Source organism: Castor canadensis, chromosome 4 (genome assembly GCF_047511655.1).
Source record: "Castor canadensis chromosome 4, mCasCan1.hap1v2, whole genome shotgun sequence".
Classification (NCBI taxonomy): Eukaryota; Metazoa; Chordata; class Mammalia; order Rodentia; family Castoridae; genus Castor; species Castor canadensis.
In genome coordinates, this window is record NC_133389.1 from 53781785 (window position 1) to 53802998 (window position 21214).

The 21214-nt window shown below is 39.9% G+C and overlaps 1 protein-coding gene across 2 annotated transcripts in view; it reads left to right on the plus strand.

Annotated features, from left to right (window-relative positions):
- The first annotated feature begins 4811 nt into the window (after nucleotides 1-4811).
- Nucleotides 4812-21214, plus strand: part of LOC141422502 (transcription initiation factor TFIID subunit 4B-like) — an 84272-nt gene continuing 67869 nt past the window's right edge. The window contains exons 1-4 of one of the 2 annotated variants that reach the window (XR_012447109.1): nucleotides 4812-5457; nucleotides 9986-10129; nucleotides 11424-11531; nucleotides 12564-12685. Coding sequence is in view for 1 of the 2 variants with exons in the window: in XM_074070204.1 (XP_073926305.1) it covers nucleotides 5133-5457 (325 nt within the window). In the remaining variant the exon portion in view is untranslated. The remainder of the gene's footprint in view (nucleotides 5458-9985; nucleotides 10130-11423; nucleotides 11532-12563; nucleotides 12686-21214) is intronic. The other variant, XM_074070204.1, reaches the window with a different exon arrangement.

Below are 21214 nucleotides of genomic sequence, written 5' to 3' on the forward strand. Positions count from 1 at the left end.
CAGCTAGGAACCAGTGGCTCAAACCTGAAATATGAACTACTGAGGAAGCAGAGATGAGGAAGATCAAGGTTCAAAGCCAGCCTAGGCAAATAGTTAGAGAGACCTGTCTCAGGAAACCAGCAGAAATAAGGACTGAAAGAGTGGAATGGCTCAAGTAGTAGTGGGTCTTCCTAGCAAGCATGAGGCCCCGAGTTCAAGGGCTAAATGTGTTTACATTTAGTGGTGTTATAGATATAAATATATATACACACACACACATATAGTCTAGATACAAGTCTGTTATTGGAAATATATTTATGGACATAAGTATTTGTTTAAGTTTCCAAGAAACTGCCAAAGATGATCAAACAGAGTTAGTTTGTTCAGGAATACAAAGCTGGCTTATTATTCAAATCAATTACCAGATTAGAACAAACTAAAAACTAAAAAAGAAAAATCATATCTCAATAGAAACAGGAATGGAACTAGAGAAAATCCAACATCTTTCATTAAAAATTCACAACAGGGCTCGAGGAGTGTCTCAAGAATTAGAGATTCTGCCTAGGAAGCATGAGCCTCTGTGTTCAATCCCCAGTTCCACCAAAGACAAAAACAAAAACAAAAGAAAGCAAAATCTCACAACAAAATAGAAATAGAAGAAATTCCCTAACTAAATCAATGCATCTATGAAAAGCTATAACATATGAAATGATAAAGACTGAATAGTTTTGCTGTAATATTAGGAATAAAACCAAGATAGCAACTGTCACTGCTTCAATTTAGTGTTGTACTGGAGTTTCTAGAACGTCCAAAAGGGAAGTAAAGGAAACATTATTTCCATAGGAAAGGAAATAATAAGACTTTATTTTCATACAATATTAGTGCAATAAATTTGATAAAATCTGTAAAAGACTAAACAAAAATTAGTTTAGCTTTGTTGCACAATGTAACATTTGGGGTTTTCTGTTTGTTTTTTGGTGGGATTGGGGTTTGAATTCAGGACTTCATGCTTGCAAATCGGGCACTCTACCACTTAAACTACACCTCCCATCCATTTTACTTTGGTACTTTTGGAGATGGGGTCTTGTGAGGTAGTCGCCTAGGGTGACTTCAAACCTCCATCCTGCTGATCTCAGCCTCCCAAGTAGCTAGGATTACAGGCGTGAGTCATTGGTGCCCAGCTCACAATATAATATCAATAAACAAAAATCCGTTGTATTTGTACACACTGGCAATAATTCAAAATTGAAATAAAAAATAATATCCCTTAAAATAAAAAAAATAAGAAAATACGTAAGCATCGATCTGATAAAGATGTGAAAGCTTCCAGATCAAAAACTACAAAACACTATTGAGGAAATGTAATTAGACCTAAATAAATGCAGAGATATACAGTGTTCCTGGGATAGCAGTAAAGCATAATGATATCTCCTTTTATTCAATTTTTGGAAGAATTGATAAGCAATTGTTATCATATTTTCCTCAAATATTGGTGTCAGATATTTCTTAAATATGAATCCCAGTGAAACAATCTGGAACTGGTTTATACTTTATATTGTTATGATGACAATTCTTCCTAAATTGATCAAAATGCAATCTCAATCAGAATCTCAGGTTTCTTGAAAAAAAAAGAGAAGATTCTGCAATTCAAGTGGAAATACAAGCCACATAGAATAACTAAAGAAAGGTTGAGAAGGAAGAAGCAGTTTTTCTTTTCTTTTTTTAGTAGGGTTAGGGTTTGAACTCAGGGCTTTGCACTTGCAAAGTAGGCTCTCTACCACTTATGTCACACTTCCAGACCCATTACTTGGTTATTTTGAACTATTTGCACAGGCTGACCTTGAACCACAATCCTCCTGATCTCAGATCTCAGTTTACCAAAGTAGCTAGGATTATAGGCATGAGTACCAGGGCAAGGACAGTCTTATTGTATAGCCTCAATAGAAAATTACACGACAATAAATGTGGTATTGCATGAAGATAGAACAATTGACACCACAGCTTCAGAAACATAGCTACACATGTATTTTAAAAGATGTGTAGACAAATGCAAGTAGAGCAGTGATAGTCTTTTCAGCACATTGTGATTGAACAATTGAGTATATATTTTTAAGAAAAGTTAATCTCTGTCCTTACCTTTCACTGTAAACAAATAGAACTCAAAAGAAATTATCTATCCATATTTCTCCATTTAAAACTTAAGACTTTCAGTAAAAATAAGAATTCTGGCCTAGCGTTCGTCAAAATTTTGAAATTATTCCATAACATGAAAATTTTAATATATAAAAAGAAAAATGATAGCTCAAGTGGTAGAGCGCCTGCCTAGCAAGCCTAAGGCCTGAGTTCAAACTCCACTACCACTACTAAAAAAAAAAAAAAAAAAAACCTTCAGCAAATTAATCAATTGATCATGAAATTTAAAAATGGAAACTTTAAAGACATGAGGAATTCCGCTCCAATATTGGATAACAGTGGTACTTGTGATAGTCCTGCTTTGTTGTTAATCTTTGGGTAAGGCTATTTAGTTTTCACCATTATACGTGGTGGTGTTTTCTCTGATTTTTTTTGGAGAGGACTTTTGTAATATGAAGAAAGTTTTGTCTTATTTTTACTTTGCTGAGGGTTTTTATTAGGAATGGAGGATGGATTTTATCCCCCAGCCCCTTTTCTGTTTCTTAATATGGTGAATTATATCACCGTAATATGATGGTTCATTTGGAGGGCAGTACTAGGGTTTGTACTCAGGGCCTCATGCTTGTTAGGCACATGCTGTACCATGAGAACCACTATGCTAGCCCTTTCTTGTGTTCTGTATGTTTGAGATGGGGTCTGAAGAACTGCCCATGCTGGTCTCCAACCATGATGCTCCTGGTTACTGCTTCTTGGCTCAACTGATTTGTAAACATGCAATCAATCTCATTGGCAGGTGAAACAGTTAGTCACAGTGTTAATGTCAATGGTGCAATCTGTGATCAGGAAATTTCCAAATTGTTTGTGTCCTACATGGAAGAATCCATGACGGGACACATGTTGTAATGGATTTTATTAAAATTATATAGGGGAGCTGGGCTCCAGTGGCTTACGTAGGTCATCCAAGCTACTCAGGATGCAGAGGTCAGGAGGATCACAGTTCAAATATAGCCCACAAAAAATACCTCTGCGAGACCCTATCTGAAAAACACTTCACAAAAATAGGACTGGTGAAGTGGCTCAAAGTGAAGGTCCTGAGTTTAAGCACCAGTACCAAAAAAAAAAAAAAAAAAGTTACAGAGGGGAACCAGGCAATGGTAGCTTGTGCCTGTAATCCTAGCTACTCAGGAGGCAGGGATCAGGAGGATCTTGGTTCAATCCCGGCCTTCACAAACAGTTTCATAAGACTGTAGCTCAAAAAAAAAAAAATCACAAAATAGGGCTCATGGAAGTGGTTCAAGGTATAGGCTTTGTGTTCAAATCCCAGAACTGCAAAAAAAAAAAAATTATGTAAGGAAATTACAAACATTGGAAACTGGAAGCAGAGAGAGCTTTTCTCTTTCTTTTCCAGGTGCTTTAAAAACCTCTATTAACCTATGGGAAGGAAAAAACCTGGTGATTCATGATTCTCAACCAGTAATTAATGAGTGGGGAGGAGATGGGTGGTGCCCTGGCCAGGTGAAGGTGCTTTGAGTTGTCCCTGAGCTAGGGTGTGAATACCTGCACACATTTAGAATTGAAAAGGAGACTCAGAGAAAGGAATGTTCAGTGTGAAATACAGTATTAAGTGATGTATTTTCTAAGAGTCCTGAACTTTCCCTAATTCTAGACTACTTCAGTATCCTACCTTCCTTATATACAAATTGGGAGAAGTGAAACCACCTGGAATTTGATAAAAGCACATATATGCAAGTTTGTAAATATCACAATGAAACCCCTTTGACAATTAACTTATGCTAATAAAAATGTAAAAGAAAAATGTGCAAAGTCTCCTTATAAAAAAGCACGCAGTATTATCTCTATCAAGCCTTTTCATAATCAATATTATTAAGATTTCAACGTTTGAATTTGGGGGGGAACACACAACATTATACTTGCAAACTTGGAAAATCTCCTTTGGTATAGTGTTGTTTTCTACAAACATATAATCTTATGACCATGGTTAGAAACCAAGCCATCTTCTTAGATTAGATGACGAAGGGGCAAGTTTTTCAATATTCCAGGTACTTTTCAGTTAATTGAACTTAAGACCATAGTGCTAGAATTGGAGAATGTAGAAGCCATTTCCCAGGAGCTAGACATTCAAACTATTCAAGTAAGTTCTAGGTAATAGAAACAAACCAAACAGGACGGAGGAAGAAAAAAATCGATTTTAGATTTTAGGCAGTTCAACTCTAAAATGATAGGGAAACAGGCACATTTCACAGATAAGATTATACACTACTCTTATTTTCACAATGACAACTGTCATGCTAATTTTAGTGGGACTTTTGAGTGAAGCCACAGAAAATCACTGCAGAAGCACGATCGAGCTCTGATTCAATTTCACCTTTTCCCAAGTCAGTCCTCCACAGTTTTCTCTTAGAAAACCAGAAGCCTCGGAAAGTCTAGTTCAGGCTTTTTCCGGAACACAGAAGTGGGGGCCAGGGGGACACCAAGGAGAGGACGACTGATGCAGCAGTTCTCCAGGTGCAGGTTGCTCCTTGCAGGTGACACGTTTTCAGCAGCCTGCCACTGTAGGCTGGCCAGCGTTGGGAAGATTCTAATACCCTCGGAGTGACGTCACGGGCGCGATTCCTCCCGCTGGCCAATCAGAGGGCGGGACTCCGGGGAAGCCCGGGGCGGGGCGGATGGGCGTCTGCGCGAGCTCTCCGCGTGGCTATATAAACATGGCTGGCGTGGCGGAGTAGGTCAGGAGTGGGACGAGGGGCTCTGAGATGCTGCGTTTCTGTACTTTTTGAACTTTCGGGCGGGTGTCGGTGTCGCCGGCTCCGAGCGGGTGCGGAGGAAGGGCTGGGACGCGCGGTCCTGCCCCCAGCCGGCGCCCTCCTCTGGCTTCTCTGCCGGTCCCCAGCGATGCTGTGGAGCCAGAAGCGCGCTGAAGCCGCCTGCCGCCCGCCACAGCTCGCGTGGCCTCTGCTCCCGGAACGGCGGCGCTCCGGCTGCCGCTGACACCGCGGGGAATGCCCGCGGGCCTCTCGGAGCCGGCCGGCGCCGCCCCGAGCGCCGTGATGGGCGCCCCGGGGACCGAGGCCATGGCCCCAGCCGGGGCGCTGCCGGTCCGGGTGGACAGCACCTCGGTGACCCTGGGCGCCGTGACCCAGGTGGAGTCCGTGGCGTCCCAGCCCCTGCGGTCCCCCCTGGGGACGCTAGTGACCAAAGTGGCTCCTGTCAGTGCCCTTCCTAAACTGAGCGGCGGGCCGCGGCTGCCGGCTCCTCAGATTGTCACCGTGAAAGCCCCGAACACCACGACCATCCAGTTGCCGGCTAGTGTGCAGCTTCCTCCAGGTATGTTGAGCCTCCATCAAGCATCAGCCTGCGGTGACACGTGTAATGTCGCAGCCCCGGGTTGCCTCTTCTTGCTGGTGGCTCTAAAATAAAGTAAAATAAAAAGTCCGAGCCAAGAGAACCTTCCATAATGTTGACTTTGCAGTGAGCGTCTTGGAAGCCACCATGGGCCAGAAATTTGGCTTTACGATTAATAGAACCCTTTGGTGTCATTAAAGCTTTCATATTCAAGGAAGTAATCGTTTCCCTTAAGGGACAGCACAGGTGGAGCAGCATGTTCAGAAGGGCCCTTGAGACACTGGCTCCTAGGGAGGGGACATAGGGGAGAAAGGGCCGGTTGCTATTCCCACACGCTTAGATTATCATGCAAAAAAAGTGTCTTTGCCAAGGTATAATAAGTTTCCAGTTTTCTAGTAGCAGAAAGAATTCCTGTAGAGCGATTGTAAGTGTTGTTAGAAGAGACTCTTAGGAACCAAGTGCCAGGATTGACAAATACATCAGCGCCTCGTGGTTACATTGGAAGCCATGTGTGAGCACATCCTTAATGAGTCTTCTGACTGCTTTTCATCCTAGGGGCTATTACTGCAGAGGGCCATTTTTCATGGTTTACAGGGTTTGCTTCGTGATAATGTACATATGTTAAATGTACCGAGTAAAATTAAGAGTGTTTTACCTTCTGTCTTTGCTCAACTGAAAGTCTCTTGGAATTTGTCTCATTAATTTTAGTGAGCAGAAATTAGAACTCCTTCCTGCAGATAGGTCTATAAAAAAATCCAAGCCAAGGGATCCTTTCCTAGTCTTGACTCAGTAGTAAAGAAGTGGAAGCACTGATTGAAAAGATTTCTTTGGAATCCCCTAGCACAAAGACGGAGAGCTTGTGTTTGTAATTTATACTGTGCTTGGTTGTGAAGTTATGGGCAGATTATGTTCCCAGTAGAAGGAATCTTTGTTTTAGTTTTATATGGTACACAAAATACCTAAACTGGTTAGACTCTAGGTATTTACCACTTATAAATTGTCATCCTGCCTACACTTTACATTGTTAGGTCTGTGTTTGAATGAAATTGCCCCCTAATTTGTTAAAATATAAATTCCTGTCTCATCACTAAAGTTTGTTAGAAACAGTCCAAAAAAATTAAGATAGAAGAATTGTCACTAATAAATTGGAACAAATCACTTGTTGAGGACTTACCATGCTAGGAACTTTTAATATATTGTATTTTCTTATTCGTGGGACAAAATAGGCAGGTAGCAAATGAGGAAAGAGGTCTCTAAGGGTAAATAATTTGCCCAATGCCTGGCAACTTGTCGGAGCCCGAGGGAACTTGAGTCTAGGACTAATTTCCTCTTTGTACAACAGTGCTTACACCTGAGTGTGTGCAGTATGCCTCCTTGAGTATCAGTGCTGAATGGTGATTTAGAGTCTAAATTTTCATTTCATACATCAACAAAGCAAAAGAAACTTGCCTGCATTAAATAGCAAATTAAAGCCAAGCCTACCCATGTTGATAGCATGGCATTAAATGTTTTTGTACCATTGACCACAGAAACCCACCAACAGAGAAGAGCTGCTTTGTAGATGTGTTCCAAGAACCAACTTTTGGTTTCACCGGTTTTTCTCAATTGTCTTTCTGTTCCCTATTTTATTTACCTTTACTATAATCTTTATCATTTTTCTTCTGCTTGTTGTTTATGTTGCTTGCCTTAAGATGGAAGGTGTTACTGATTAGAGACCGTTCTTTTTAAGGTAGACATTTGTAGCTATCAATTTTCCTGTGGACACTGGTAGCAGGATCCCGCAATTGTGCTAGGTTGTGCCTTCATTTTTGGGTATGTAGGGATGTGCTGTCTAGGAACACATTGGTGAGTTCCTCCACTTGTTTTTTTTCCTGTTAGTGGTTTTTAGTTTCATCCCAGTTTAGTAGTTTAGTAGTTCATACAATATATATATATATATATATATATATATATATATATTTTATCTGTTGATTGATTTATTTATTTATTTTTCTTTTATTATTCATATGTGCATACAAGGCTCGGTTCATTTCTCCCCCCTGCCCCCACCCCCTCCCTTACCACCCACTCCGCCCCCTCCCTCTCCCCCCCACCCCCTCAATACCCAGCAGAAACTATTTTGCCCTTATTTCTAATTTTGTTGTAGAGAGAGTATAAGCAATAACAGGAAGGGACAAGGGTTTTTGCTGGTTGAGATAAGGATAGCTATACAGGGCCTTGACTCACATTGATTTCCTGTGCATGGGTGTTACCTTCTAGGTTAATTCTTTTTGATCTAACCTTTTCTCTAGTTCCTGGTCCCCTTTTCCTGTTGGCCTCAGTTGCTTTTAAGGTATCTGCTTTAGTTTCTCTGTGTTAAGGGCAACAAATGCTAGCTAGTTTTTAGGTGTCTTACCTATGCCTCACCCCTTCCTGTGTGCTCTCGCTTTTATCATGTGCTCATAGTCCAATCCCCTTGTTGTGTTTGCCCTTGATCTAATGTCCACATATGAGGGAGAACATACGATTTTTGGTCTTTTGGGCCAGGCTAACCTCACTCAGAATGATGTTCTCCAATTCCATCCATTTACCAGCGAATGATAACATTTCGTTCTTCTTCATGGCTGCATAAAATATATTTAATGATTTAAATCCTTCTTAAGTTTATTGATGCAAGCTTGTTTTATGGCCTAGTATAAGTGGTCTATCATTTTTAATTTCTTTTTTTTTTTTTGGTGGTATTAGGGTTTGAACTCAGGGCTTCCTGTTTTCTAGGCAGACACTGTACCACTTGAGCCACTCTGTAGCTTGAGCTACACCTCTAGCCCTGAAAGTTCTTTTAATGTAATTAAATTTCTCAGACTTATTTTAAGAAGTCCTTCCCTGTTTCAAATTCAAAAGATAATTTTCCACATTGGGTAAAAGTTTAATTTGGGGGGGGTGAGGACATAAGATCTCACGGTGTAGCATAGGCTGGCCTCAAACTTGCTATGAATCCCAGACTGACCGTAAATTCACACTCCTTTTGCTTCAGATTCCTGAGTGCTGGGATTACAGGTGTGTACCAGCATGCTTGGCTAAGAATTGGAATTTGTTGTCGTTAGTTTTTGCCTTTCTGTCTGTGTTTGTCAGCCTTCATCACTGAGAAAATACCTCAGAAAATCAAAGTAGGTAAGGTTCATTCTGGCTGAGAGTTAAGAGGTTTCAATGTGTGGTTCCCTGGGTATATTGCATCTGGGCTGTGATGAGGCAGAACATCATGGCAGGGAGCATGTAGATGAGCAGAGTGGCTCCCCTCGTGGCAAGCAAGAGGCAGATGGTGAGGGAAGAAGGACAGCAGACAAGATCCAGTCCCCAAGGGGACACCCCAGGAACCTACTCCCTTCCAATAGGTCCCACCTCCTAAGTTTCCATTACTTCCCAATAACACCCATACAATGATGAACCTGTCAGTGGAAAAATGCACTGATGAGGTTGGAGCCCTCTTGATTCCATTACCGATGAACACTGCTGTGTCACAGACTAAGCCTTCAGTGCACAAGCCTGTGGCAGACCATATCTATGATGCACCTGTGGTTTGGTGAATAGCTTTGTTTATTGAAGAGTCACTTCTTTCCTCATGAGCCTGCAGAGCCTCAGGAGAATTTCACACAGGGTAGCCATCTCACTTGAAAGTCTTTCATTTGTTGAATATCATGTCAGTGCTCAAAAGCTATGGATTTTGGAACATACTGGATTTTGGATTTTCTGCTAGAGATATTCAAGTGGTAAAGTCTATGCAAATAGTCCAAATTTCAAAAAAAATTGAATTCCAAAATCTGAAACATCTCTGGTCTGAAAGAAGTTTGAATAAGGGATGCTTGGCCTGTATGATAAATCCGTATGAGTGTGTTTTGGAGTTCTATATTCTTTCTGTTCATTTGGTCAACTTGTATGGAGGGTGGTATTATTGTTATTTTTGCTGTACTTGGGCTTGAACTCAAGGCTTAGCACTTGGGAGGCAGGTGCTTTTTTATCACATGAAACATATCTTCAGCCCAGCTTGTGTAGTCACATCTTAATTAATTTAACGTCATAGTTTTGTTATCATGAAGAATGAGTATTTTGCCTCTTTCTAAAGTACCTGTGTGTGGCACTAGAGCCTCATGCTTGCCTGTACCGCTTGAGCCATTCCACCAGTCCCCTTTTGGATTCTTGTCATATGCTTAGATTTTAATTTTAATTTTATTTTATTTTGGTATTTTCACACAGGGACTCAAGGCTGACCTTGAACTCACAATCCTCCTATCAGCCTTCTGAGTCCTGGGATTACCAGCATTGCCACCATGCCTGGCTATTTTTATAATATTTCAAAGTAGCTTTATATGAAAACATTTTACCATTTTCCGTATAATAATTCATGGACATGGAGTTTGCTATCTACCAAGCTCTTATTCAGCATTTTCCATTGTTAGAATGGGAGAAGAAAATATGTGGTGATTATGGTTAATTTGTAAGCTTAGAAGTCACATTTGTTTTTCTTTAACTATAGAACAGTTTTGATCAAAAGTAATAGTGGTCAGTTGATGCTGGTGTCTCCTCAGCAAGCTGTATAAGAGCCGACACCACAAACAACGTAACTTCAAGGCCAGTAGTAGCAGTACATACTCAAACAGTCAAAATCTGTACAATACAGGTAAGAAATCTTAATCTCCCTGCTTCCCAGCTACCATCTGCATATCAATATGTACGTGTTTATCAGTAAATGTAATTGGAGATGATTCTGTTCAGCTTTTCCAATTAAGTGCCTTTCGTTGAATATGCTAATTCAATCAAGATTGTTGGTTTTGGCATTTGATAATTGCTAAAATAATGAATATTGAATCTTTATACTCAATGATTTTGTGGTACTCAAAATGCTCAAAAAGGGCAGTTTGAATCTTGGAAGAAAATAACCATTGTGCTTCAATTTGAATTTGTGGTAAAATAGTGAGACACCATGTGTGGTGTTCACTTTGTTCCATACCTTACAGAAATTCTCTTTGTATAGCATAGAAATTGCTATAATATTTCATTACTTTCGTGCTGTTAGAAAATGACTTTGTTTTATGTACATGGTGATCTTTCTAAATAACCAATGCTTATCCTGTATGACAAACTTAAAAATATTTCTGTGAGTATCTTTATTTAAATAGAAAATGGTGAATGTAGCTTAGCATGTTCTTGATGACTGACTCAGCTCATCCAAGTGAAAGATGGCAGGGTTTTTGTGGGAATATTATTCCCTGCCCTTTTCTTATCTGTTTTTGTGCTCTCCTAACTCTGACTCAACCTCAAGCAGTTACTTGTTCTGTCATTAACAGTTCCTCCTTCCCTTTCTCCTTTGGCTTTTTTCATAGGTCAACAATATTGGCTAGCAGATTTTTTGTTTAATAATTAAATATTAAATGAGAATTCATATGGTTTCTGAAGAACTACAGTTAAGATTTTTATTTGGTGGTACTGGAGTTTGAATCCATGCTTTTTGACAGGTGCTCTACCACTTGAGCCATTCTGCCTGGCCTTTTTTCTGTTAGGAATTTTTGAGATGGGGTCCTAAGTACTATTTGCCTAGGCTGGTTTCGACTGATGATTCTTCTGATCTCTGCTTCCCAAGTAGCTGGGATTATAGGCATGGCCACCAGCACCTGGCCAGAGTCAAGTTTAAGATTTTAATGCTGAAGGCTGTAGTACTTATTTAGTTGAAAACTTCAGATAAACAAAAGGGTTTTTAATGACTCAGTTATCTCTTTAGGACTAGGAATTGATTGCCAACTGGCTAATTGACCAGTCAGTTTTATAGTATAGAATGTGCCTAACATCTATAAGGTTATAATGCCAGTTATAGCAAGTAAATTTGTTATGGTATGTATTTTAATGTTCTCCATAATGATGACTGACTTTTAAATGATTAATACCAATGACTGTGTTATCTTGTCCCTCTCTCCAAGAATTCTAGCTCAGAATTAGTCAAGAAAGTGGTAGTGGCACCTGTTATAAAATTGGCACAGATAGGAACTACTGTGGCAACCACTGTTCCAAATCCTTCCTCAATACAAGTAAGTTGCACTTATATGTGGCCATATGTATACAGTTGTTCTTTCATCATTATTGTTCAGTTATTTCCTTCCAGATGCAAAAGTTGCTAACTATGTGATATTGAAGAGCAACTCAATGCTATGTGATGATATGTATTGAACTGTGAACTGTTGGAGGTATGGATAACAAGAAAACAAGGTGTACATTCTTAGATGTATTTTAAGTTAATACAAATACATCTAGTTAGCCATGTAGCAAGTCTCTAGGAGCATAGTCTCTAGAGTCACAGTCTCTAGACTGAAACAGAATTTGGTGTATGTAATATTTATTAGGGATCAATCCCTGTGGAAGGGAAGGAGAGTAAGTGAGATTAAACTAGATACCAGCCCAGTAAAGCCTGAGTCATCCTACTGGAGAACTTTGAAGCATATAGGGTATGTTATGTTAGCATTGTCCCATTGTGGGCCAATGTAGTTAGCTTGCCCTTCCTTCCCATTGTTGGATTAGTCATTGAATGTGGACTCTCTTGGGAAAATTATATTTGTGGGCAAAGTGATTTTTCTGTAGTTGGGGCAAAACTGATGGAGTGGACCACTGACCACTGTTCAGTAGTGCTCCCAATTGTATGGACCATGCAAATCTCTTCTTGTGATGGTTCACTTCAGTCTACTCCTTTCATCATTTGGATCTACTTCCTCACATATGTTGGAGACCAGTTGTTCTGGGTTTCTCCCTTGGGAAACAAAAGGAGGTTAATGGGATGAACTTTAGCCCTATTGCTGCAGTTGGTCTTGGGCTGCAGCTGACACTACTCATCTCCCTACTCCTTTATCCACTTTTAGATTACCCTTACCCTCAATGACTTGCTGTGGTGCTCTTGGTAGTTACGCTGTAGGATGACAAAACTCTCATCTATGAGAGATCTGTGTAGGTTTTCTACACATTTATGTTTGCATGTTTTATACAATCTTAGCAGAAGATCAAGAACTGAGTAATTTATGGAAGAAAAGTTTGTAATAATGAACAGAAGTTTGTTTGGCTCATCGTTCTAGACACTGGAGTCCGAGAACATGGCATCAGCATCTGGTGAGGTCCTCATCCCGTGACAAAAGACGTTACGTGGCGAGAGAGCATGGCAGGGAGGGAGAGATGGAAAATGGAAGTGAAGATAAGGGTGAGAGCCAAACCTGTCCTTTCATCCAGAGCCCGTTCCTGAGGTCACTAACCCCCATTCCATTAATGCGGTTAGTAGCATTGATCCATCCAAAATTGCAAAGCCCAATCTCCTGCTAAGGGTCTCATATCTTAATGCTGTCATAATGACAGTTACATTTCAACAAGAGTTTGTTTTTTTTTTTTTTCCTGCTTTCTTTTTTTTTTTTTTTCATTTTTCTTTTATTATTCATATGTGCATACAGGCTTGGTTCATTTCTCCCCCCTGCCCCCACCCCCTCCCTTACCACCCACTCCACCCCCTCCCGCCAGGATTATAGTCATGAGCCTCCAACACCCAATGGAAATTCTTTCCTTGTTAAACTCTGCACTGATTGTCTCAAACTGTTGGTCTCCCTCCCCTCCTCCAAGATAAAATCTAAAATTATTGGGCCAAAGAGGTAATGTCCATTATCATATTGTTTTAGTAAAGGGGCTTAGACTAGCAGTACATTATTAGTTTTTTCACTGGATTCCTCTTCCTTCCTCCCCACCTCCTCTTCCCTCCCCCTTCCTTTTCCCTCCCCTTCCCTTTTCCTCCTTCCCTCCCCTCCCCCCTTCCCTGCATTTCTTCTTTCCTTCCTTTTGTTTTGGTGGTACTGGGGTTTCAACTCAGGATCTCATGCTTGCTTAGCACTGCTCTACCACTTCAGTCACTCTTTTTTGTGTTGGTTATTTTCAAGATAGGATTTCTCAAACTGTTTGTCTGGGCTTGCTTCTAACTGAGATCACCCTGATCTCTGGCTCCTGAGTAGCTATGATTATAGGCATGAGCCACTGGTGCCCAGCTCAGAGCATATATTTCTTAAAAGATTTAAATATATAATGACACTGGTTAAAATATATATATATTACAGAAAGAGAATATACTTAGCAACATGATCTTAGATACTTAAAATTGCCATTTGTACATTATGAGTTTTTAGGACACAGAGAACAAATTATATTGGGCTGGGAAAACAAAGGAACTCCACTGCACTCATTAGTCTTTAGGGATCTGCTCGGAGCCAGGTTAGCAGTAAGGGTAAATTGCTTGAATGTTACTTCTTAGGTTGTATCAGAGGTTGTTCATGTCCCTGGGTTTTAATTTTCCCCTTGCCAGCTGCAGCTGCCAAAGTTCTATTTCTGTGCCCTCTGAATATTCAGAATTTTTGTTTGTTTGTTTTGTTTGTTTTTGCAGTACTAGGGTTGAACTCAGGGCCTCATGCTTCCTTGGCAGGCCTCTTACCCCTTGAACCACTCCACCAGCCCTTTTTTTGTGATGGGTCTTTTGAAGATAGAGTCACACAAAGGCAAACTATTTGAGCTGCTGGCTTTGAAACATGATTCTCCTGATCCCTGCCTCCTGAGTAGTTAGGATTATACACCTGAACCTCGGGTGCCTGGCTTGATGTGTATTTTAAGCTGGGGTGTCCCTCACTGGTAGTCGAGGGCAGTAGAAGTTCCCAGAACTGAAGTTAATAATTGTGTCCCATGTGAGGTTGCAGCATGGCAGTTGTGTGGTTTTGGAACTAAGGAACAAGAACTTGGAAATGAGAAGATAGGAGTTGTACTTCATTGTGCACTAGAATGGCAAATGTGTGGTAAGAAATTTGAAATTGTTTACTATCCCATAATGGTTGTCAATATTTGTTTAAAATGGCTTCAAACATGGTCTACTGTATATATAAGACAAGAAATGTTTGAAATCTTTGCGTTCAGTGTTTTATTTAATGATGACAAAATAATGATGTCTTTTGTTAGATTAGGATATAAATGTGCAAATGATTTGTATTAAAATTAGTATTTCTAATTAAATACGAAGAAACCTGAAGAGATTTCATACAGGTACAGAAAATAACACTCCTTGAAATGCAGTTTGATCTACTAAATTGTGTATAACTAATTTTCACAGATAATGTAGCCCTTTTCTCTCCTGTTCCTAAAACATGCTTAATCAATACAATGCAGTCTTGGAAAGAATGGAAATACCATTAACTGGACTAGAAAGTTGAGTCTAAGGCAGTGTTGTATTTGAAGGTCTATCTAATCCTTCAGTGGAATACCAGGATTATGTACCCTTCCATGCCCTTTAAAGGAGAATTTGGCATGGAAGGTAGTTATGTGGAAAAGGTACAGGTAGTAGCTATATTGGAAAGAATTATGAAAGACAGATTGGAGTGTTAGTCAGCTTTCCACTACTGTAAGTAGTATCTGAAATGAATCAACTTAAAAAGAGGAAAGGTTTATTTTGGTTCACAGTTCTGTGGGTTTCACTCCATGATCTATTGGCTTCATTACTTTTGGCCCAAGGTGGTCCAGTATGTTATGGCAGAATGTGTGATGGAAGACAGCTCACCTCATAGAAGAAAGCCAAAGACAGGAAGAGGAAGGGGTGGTATTTCTAATGTCCCCTTCATGAGACTGGAATTCCTCTACTAGGAATTCCACCTCTTTCAGCTTCCATCACCTCCCAGTAGTGCCATATGTCTTCCAAGCTAAGCATATGGGTCTTTGGAAGACATTTGAGATCAAATTATAACATGGAGAAGAGACAAAATACTGTCAAGCAAAGTAAAATGCCTTAAGTACTTTCTCTGCTAGCAAAGAATGACAGTTGTCCTGGGCTTACATTTCATTGGTCCTTATTTTGCTTCATGAGGTAAGGGAGACAGGACTGTCCTGGAATCCCCCTTCACTGGACATCAAAGCCCACTGTAATCACTAGTTAAAATTCCATATGACACTTGCTTAAATACACTGTTACAGAGCTTTTATGGCTGCATATAAAACAAACTCTGAAGAAAAAGACTCATTTACTGTACATATGCCTCAATTCCATTAGCAAAATCTCTAGAAGGATTCAGAAGAAATGCACAGTAGTCTGGGAGAGCATGTCTAAAGATAGGAGGAAGACTTCATTTTCGCTGTTGCCTTTGAGGCTTTCTCTATATTTACTAAAGTTGTGCTAATTTTGTTGAAATTTTTTATTTTACCTCTTTTGCTCAACATTTCGTTAGCTTTAGTCTTTATCATTAATCAGTATTTTTAATTACCTTTCCATTTTTACCCTTAAAACATTTCTTGTTTGATAGATGCACCACTGTTTCCAAGTAGAAATTTTGGTGTACATTCAAGCATATTTACCTTGACCATTACACGATGAAATTTTCTTGATAACAAGCTGCGCTTTCTGTGTTGTATTCTTGTAAAATGAAAGCATTTAAGTAAAAATTACTGTAGTGCTCAGTTTTCTGTGTGAACTGTATTATTCTTTCCCCTCTGTACCTCAGGCTTTTCTTATGCCCTGATTGATTTAGTTTTTCTTTCTTTTTTTTTTTTTATTGAAGTTTGAACTCAGGGCCTTGCACTTGCTAGAGAGGCACTCTACTTGAACCACACCCTCAGATGCTTTTGCTATAGCTATTTTTTGGTGGGGTCTAGTATTTTTGCCCAAGGCCAGCCTCCATTGTGATCCTCCTACCTATTGCCTACTGCTTAGTTGGGTTCACAGGTACACACCACTGTACCCAGCTTACATTTATTGAGATGGGATATTGCTAACTTTTTGTCCCAACTGGCTTCCATCCTTGATCCTTATGATCTTCACTCCCTAATGATCTGGGATTATGGGCATGAAGCACTGTGCTTGGTCCCATTATTTTGTCTCTGAAATAAGATATTTGTTTTAACTCAGTGTGATTTTCTAAATTATGACCCAGCTTGTCATTTCTTGTGGTATACTTTTTGTCCTGCAGGTGGTGGTAGAGTCACACCTCATTGTGACTGAAGGTAAACTAGATGAAATTCTTTTCACTGTGAAAATAAGACATCCCCTTTTTTTTTTGGGTTTTATTTTATTTTATTATTCATATTTGCATTTCTCCCCCCGCCCCCACCCCCTCCTTACCACCCACTCAGCCCCCTCCCTCTCCCCCCCACCCCCTCAATACCCAGCAGAAACTATTTTGCCCTTATTTCTAATTTTGTTGTAGAGAGAGTATAAGCCATAATAGGAAGGAAGAAGGGTTTTTGCTGGTTGAGATAAGGATAGCTATACAGGGAGTTGACTCACATTAATTTCCTGTGCGTGTGTGTTACTTTCTAGGTTAATTCTTTTTTTTTTTTTTCATTTTTCTTTTATTATTCATATGTGCATACAAGGCTTGGTTCATTTCTCCCCTCTGCCCCCACCCCCTCCCTTACCACCCACTCCACCCCCTCCCTCTCCCCCCCCCGTCAATACCCAGCAGAAACTATTTTGCCCTTATCTCTAATTTTGTTGTAGAGAGAGTATAAGCAATAATAGGAAGGAACAAGGGGTTTTGCTGGTTGAGATAAGGATAGCTATACAGGGCATTGACTCACATTGATTTCCTGTGCATGGGTGTTACCTTCTAGGTTAATTCTTTTTGATCTAACCTTTTCTCTAGTTCCTGGTCCCCTTTTCCTGTTGGCCTCAGTTGCTTTAAGGTATCTGCTTTAGTTTCTCTGCATAAAGGGCAACAAATGCTAGCTAGTTTTTTAGGTGTCTTACCTATCCTCACCCCTCCCTTGTGTGCTCTCGCTTTTATCATGTGCTCATAGTCCAATCCCCTTGTTGTGTTTGCCCTTGATCTAATGTCCACATATGAGGGAGAACATACGATTTTTGGTCTTTTGGGCCAGGCTAACCTCACTCAGAATGATGTTCTCCAGTTCCATCCATTTACCAGCGAATGATAACATTTCCTTCTTCATGGCTGCATAGTATTCCATTGTGTATAGATACCACATTTTCTTAATCCATTCGTCTGTGCTGGGGCATCTTGGCTGTTTCCATAACTTGGCTATTGTGAATAGTGCCGCAATAAACATGGATGTGCAGGTGCCTCTGGAGTAACAGTCTTTTGGGTATATCCCCAAGAGTGGTATTGCTGGATCAAATGGTAGATCGATGTCCAGCTTTTTAAGTAGCCTCCAAATTTTTTTCCAGAGTGGTTGTACTAGTCTACATTCCCACCAACAGTGTAAGAGGGTTCCTTTTTCCCCGCATCCTCGCCAACACCTGTTGTTGGTGGTGTTGCTGATGATGGCTATTCTAACAGGGGTGAGGTGGAATCTTAGTGTGGTTTTAATTTGCATTTCCTTTATTGCTAGAGATGGTGAGCATTTTTTCATGTGTCTTTTGGCCATTTGAATTTCTTCTTTTGAGAAAGTTCTGTTTAGTTCACTTGCCCATTTCTTTATTGGTTCATTCGTTTTGGGAGAATTTAGTTTTTTAAGTTCCCTATATATTCTGGTTATCAGTCCTTTGTCTGATGTATAGCTGGCAAATATTTTCTCCCACTCTGTGAAGACATCCCCTTTTTGTAATATTGTTTGTGCCTGCTCTAATGGTCTACACACAGTCAGCCTATTTGAATATAAGATTATCAGTTGTTCACTGTGCTTTATACTCAAGAAAAAGCAGGAGATTACAGGACAGGAGATTATTTGTTTTCATATAAAGATTTGCTATTTGATACTTTTAGAGAAGCAACTAGGAATAATTTTTGAGGACTTCTGTATGCAGCACTATATTTCACAGACAATCCTAGGACAGTAAGTCCCTTTGTTTTCCTTGCTTCTTGCAGACAGGTGTCATAGAATTAGGAGGATTAAGTGACTTTTGCCTGTAGTCAGTATTGCAGTAGGTGGCAATGAAAAGTAGGTGGATAATTGAAACCACACTAAGATTCCATCTCACCCCTATTAGAATAGCCATCATCAAAAACACCGCCAACAACAGGTGTTTGTGAGGATATGGGGAAAAAGGAACCCTCATACACTGCTGGTGGGAATGCAAACTAGTACAACCACTCTGGAAAAAAATTTGGAGGCTTCTTAAATATCTAAACATAGATCTGCCATATGATGCAGCAATACCACTCTTGGGAACATACCCAAAGGAATGCAACACAGGTTACTCCAAAGGCACTTGCACACCCATGTTTATTGGAGCACTATTCACAATAGCCAAGTTATGGAAACAGCCAAGATATAGCCCTACTATTGATAAATGGATTAAGAAAATGTGGTATTTATACACAGTGGAATACTACTCAGCCATGAAGAAGAATGAAATCTTATCATTTGCAGGTAAATGGATGAAACTGGAGAACATCATCCTGAGCGAGGTTAGCCAGGCCCAGAAGACCAAAAATCGTATGTTCTCCCTCATATGCGGACTTTAGATCAAGGGCAAACACAACAAGGGGGTTGGACTTTGTGGGAGCACACAAGGGAGGTAAGAACCCCCCTTCCCAAACAAAACAAGACAAGATAGCATTTGACGTCCTCAATGCAAAGGAACTAATGCAGAAACTTTAAAGCAACAGATGCCAATAGGAGAAGGGGACCAGGAACTAGAGAAAAGGTTAGTTCGAGAAGAATTAATTTAGAAGGTAACACACACGTACAGGAAATTAATGGGAGTCAACTCCCTGTATAGCTATCCTTATCTCAAGTAGCAAAAACCCTTGGTCTTTCCTATTATTGCATATATTCTGTCTTCAACAAAATTAGAGATAAGAGCAAAATAGTTTCTGCCTGGTAGCAAGGGGGTTGCGGGGGGAGATGGAGGGGATGGAGGAAAGGGAGGGAGCGGGGGAAAGGGGGAAGAAATGACCCAAACATTGTATGCACATATGAATAAAAGAAATTAAAAAAAGGAAAAAAGAAAAAGAAAAGTAGGTGGGTGAGAATGAAACCCAGATCTACTAGAGTCTGAGTTCTTCTGTGTACCTTGCATTGACTATTAGAGCATCAAATACAAGTAAAGCAATCTCAGCTCATTTGCGGTAAGATAAGTGTGCAGTGAGGTACCCACGAGTGTATCATGGCAGTACATATCTAATTGAATTTGAGTCTATGACTGTGCCTACCAGTGTGGTCACCATTATTCCTGCCAAAGTGGTGAGTACTGTGACTACCCTGAAGCCATCAAGTTTGGGAGCATCATCTACCCCCTCAAGTGAGCCCAGTCTCAAAGCAGAGAACTCAGCGGCTGCTGTGATAATCTTTCTCAGTAAGCTCTTACTTGCACCTTATATAAATAAATACAATTCCTTACCAATGTTCTTGAATCCTGTTTGCCAGCTAACATTGTGATTGCTTGTTTTTCCATATTTCGACAATGGTAGAAAATGTGAAGAAATGTCAAAAGTTCCTTGCAATGTTAATAAAACTAGCATGTAGTGGATCTCAGTCTCCAGAAATGGGTCAGAATGTGAAAAAGCTGGTGGAACAGCTTTTGGTAAGTTAGTACCATACAGTTTTGCCAACTGTCCATGGGACATACTTTCATGTTTGTTTGTTTTGGTGGCGTTGGGGTTTGGACTCAGGGCCTTGAGCTTCCTTGGAGGGTGCCCTAGCTTTTGGGCCACTCTGATAGCCAGTTTTTGTTTTTCGTGTTTTCGAGATAGGGTCTAATGAACTATTTGCCAGGGCTGGCTTTGAACTGCAATCCTCCCGATCTCCGCCTTCTAAATAGCTAGAATTGCAGTTGTGAGCTGCTGGTGCATGATGAGCTTCATGTACTCCTTTTTTTTTTTTTTTTTTCCTTTAATGTGCTTCTTGATGAAACTTTGGTTTTGCTTCTTGATAATGATCTTAGACAAGCAAATCTAATATAATTTAAAAATTTTACTTTTTATTTTTTACTATACACATGGTGATGTTTTGAATGTATATTATATTATTTGTATCAGTCTTGTTTCCCTTAACCTAAACAGGGCCTTGCAGAAAAGCTGAGTGTTTGGTCACATAGAAAATTGTTACTAGAATCGCAAAATGCTAGAAAGCCAAACCATCAACAAATAATGAAATTTAGTTCTCCTGTGTCCAACTGAGCTTAGGACCTGTGCTGTTAGGTAACACTCTTAGGCCCTATTTTCCTTTTAAAATGAGAGAGTAAACCTGATAATCATTGCAGTTTCTGTAACTGCCAAGCGTCTCTGTCTCTTAGCTATCAATTTACACATTCCTGGCTTCTTGACTTCATGCACTAAAGAGGATGAAGGTAGATGTTAGCAACAATATGAGTTTTTTTTTTTTTTTTGTGGTACTGGGGATGAACTCAGGGCCTTTTGCTTTCTTGGCAGGCACTGTAATTCTTGAACCACTCCACCAACCCTGCTTTGTGTTAGATATTTTCAAGACGGAGTCTCATGAACTATTTTCTTGCCTCCTGAGCAGCTAGGGATAAAGGCATTAACCACCAGCACCTAGCATTTTTTGTGTATTTCTAAAACATAAAATAGTCACTTTTTCCCAGTGGAAAAAGTCACATTTTATCCAGGAAAAACATGCATAGTTTATATGTATTAAAATGCATTTTTAATTTTTAAACATGTTCCCTATATGATATTTGAAATACAGTATGTTTGAAATGGTTAGTTTTCTATTGGGGAGATGTTTTTGTGTTCTAAATATTAAAAATTATTAAGTCATGCTGAGTGTGGTGGCACATGCATGTAGCTCCAGCACTTGG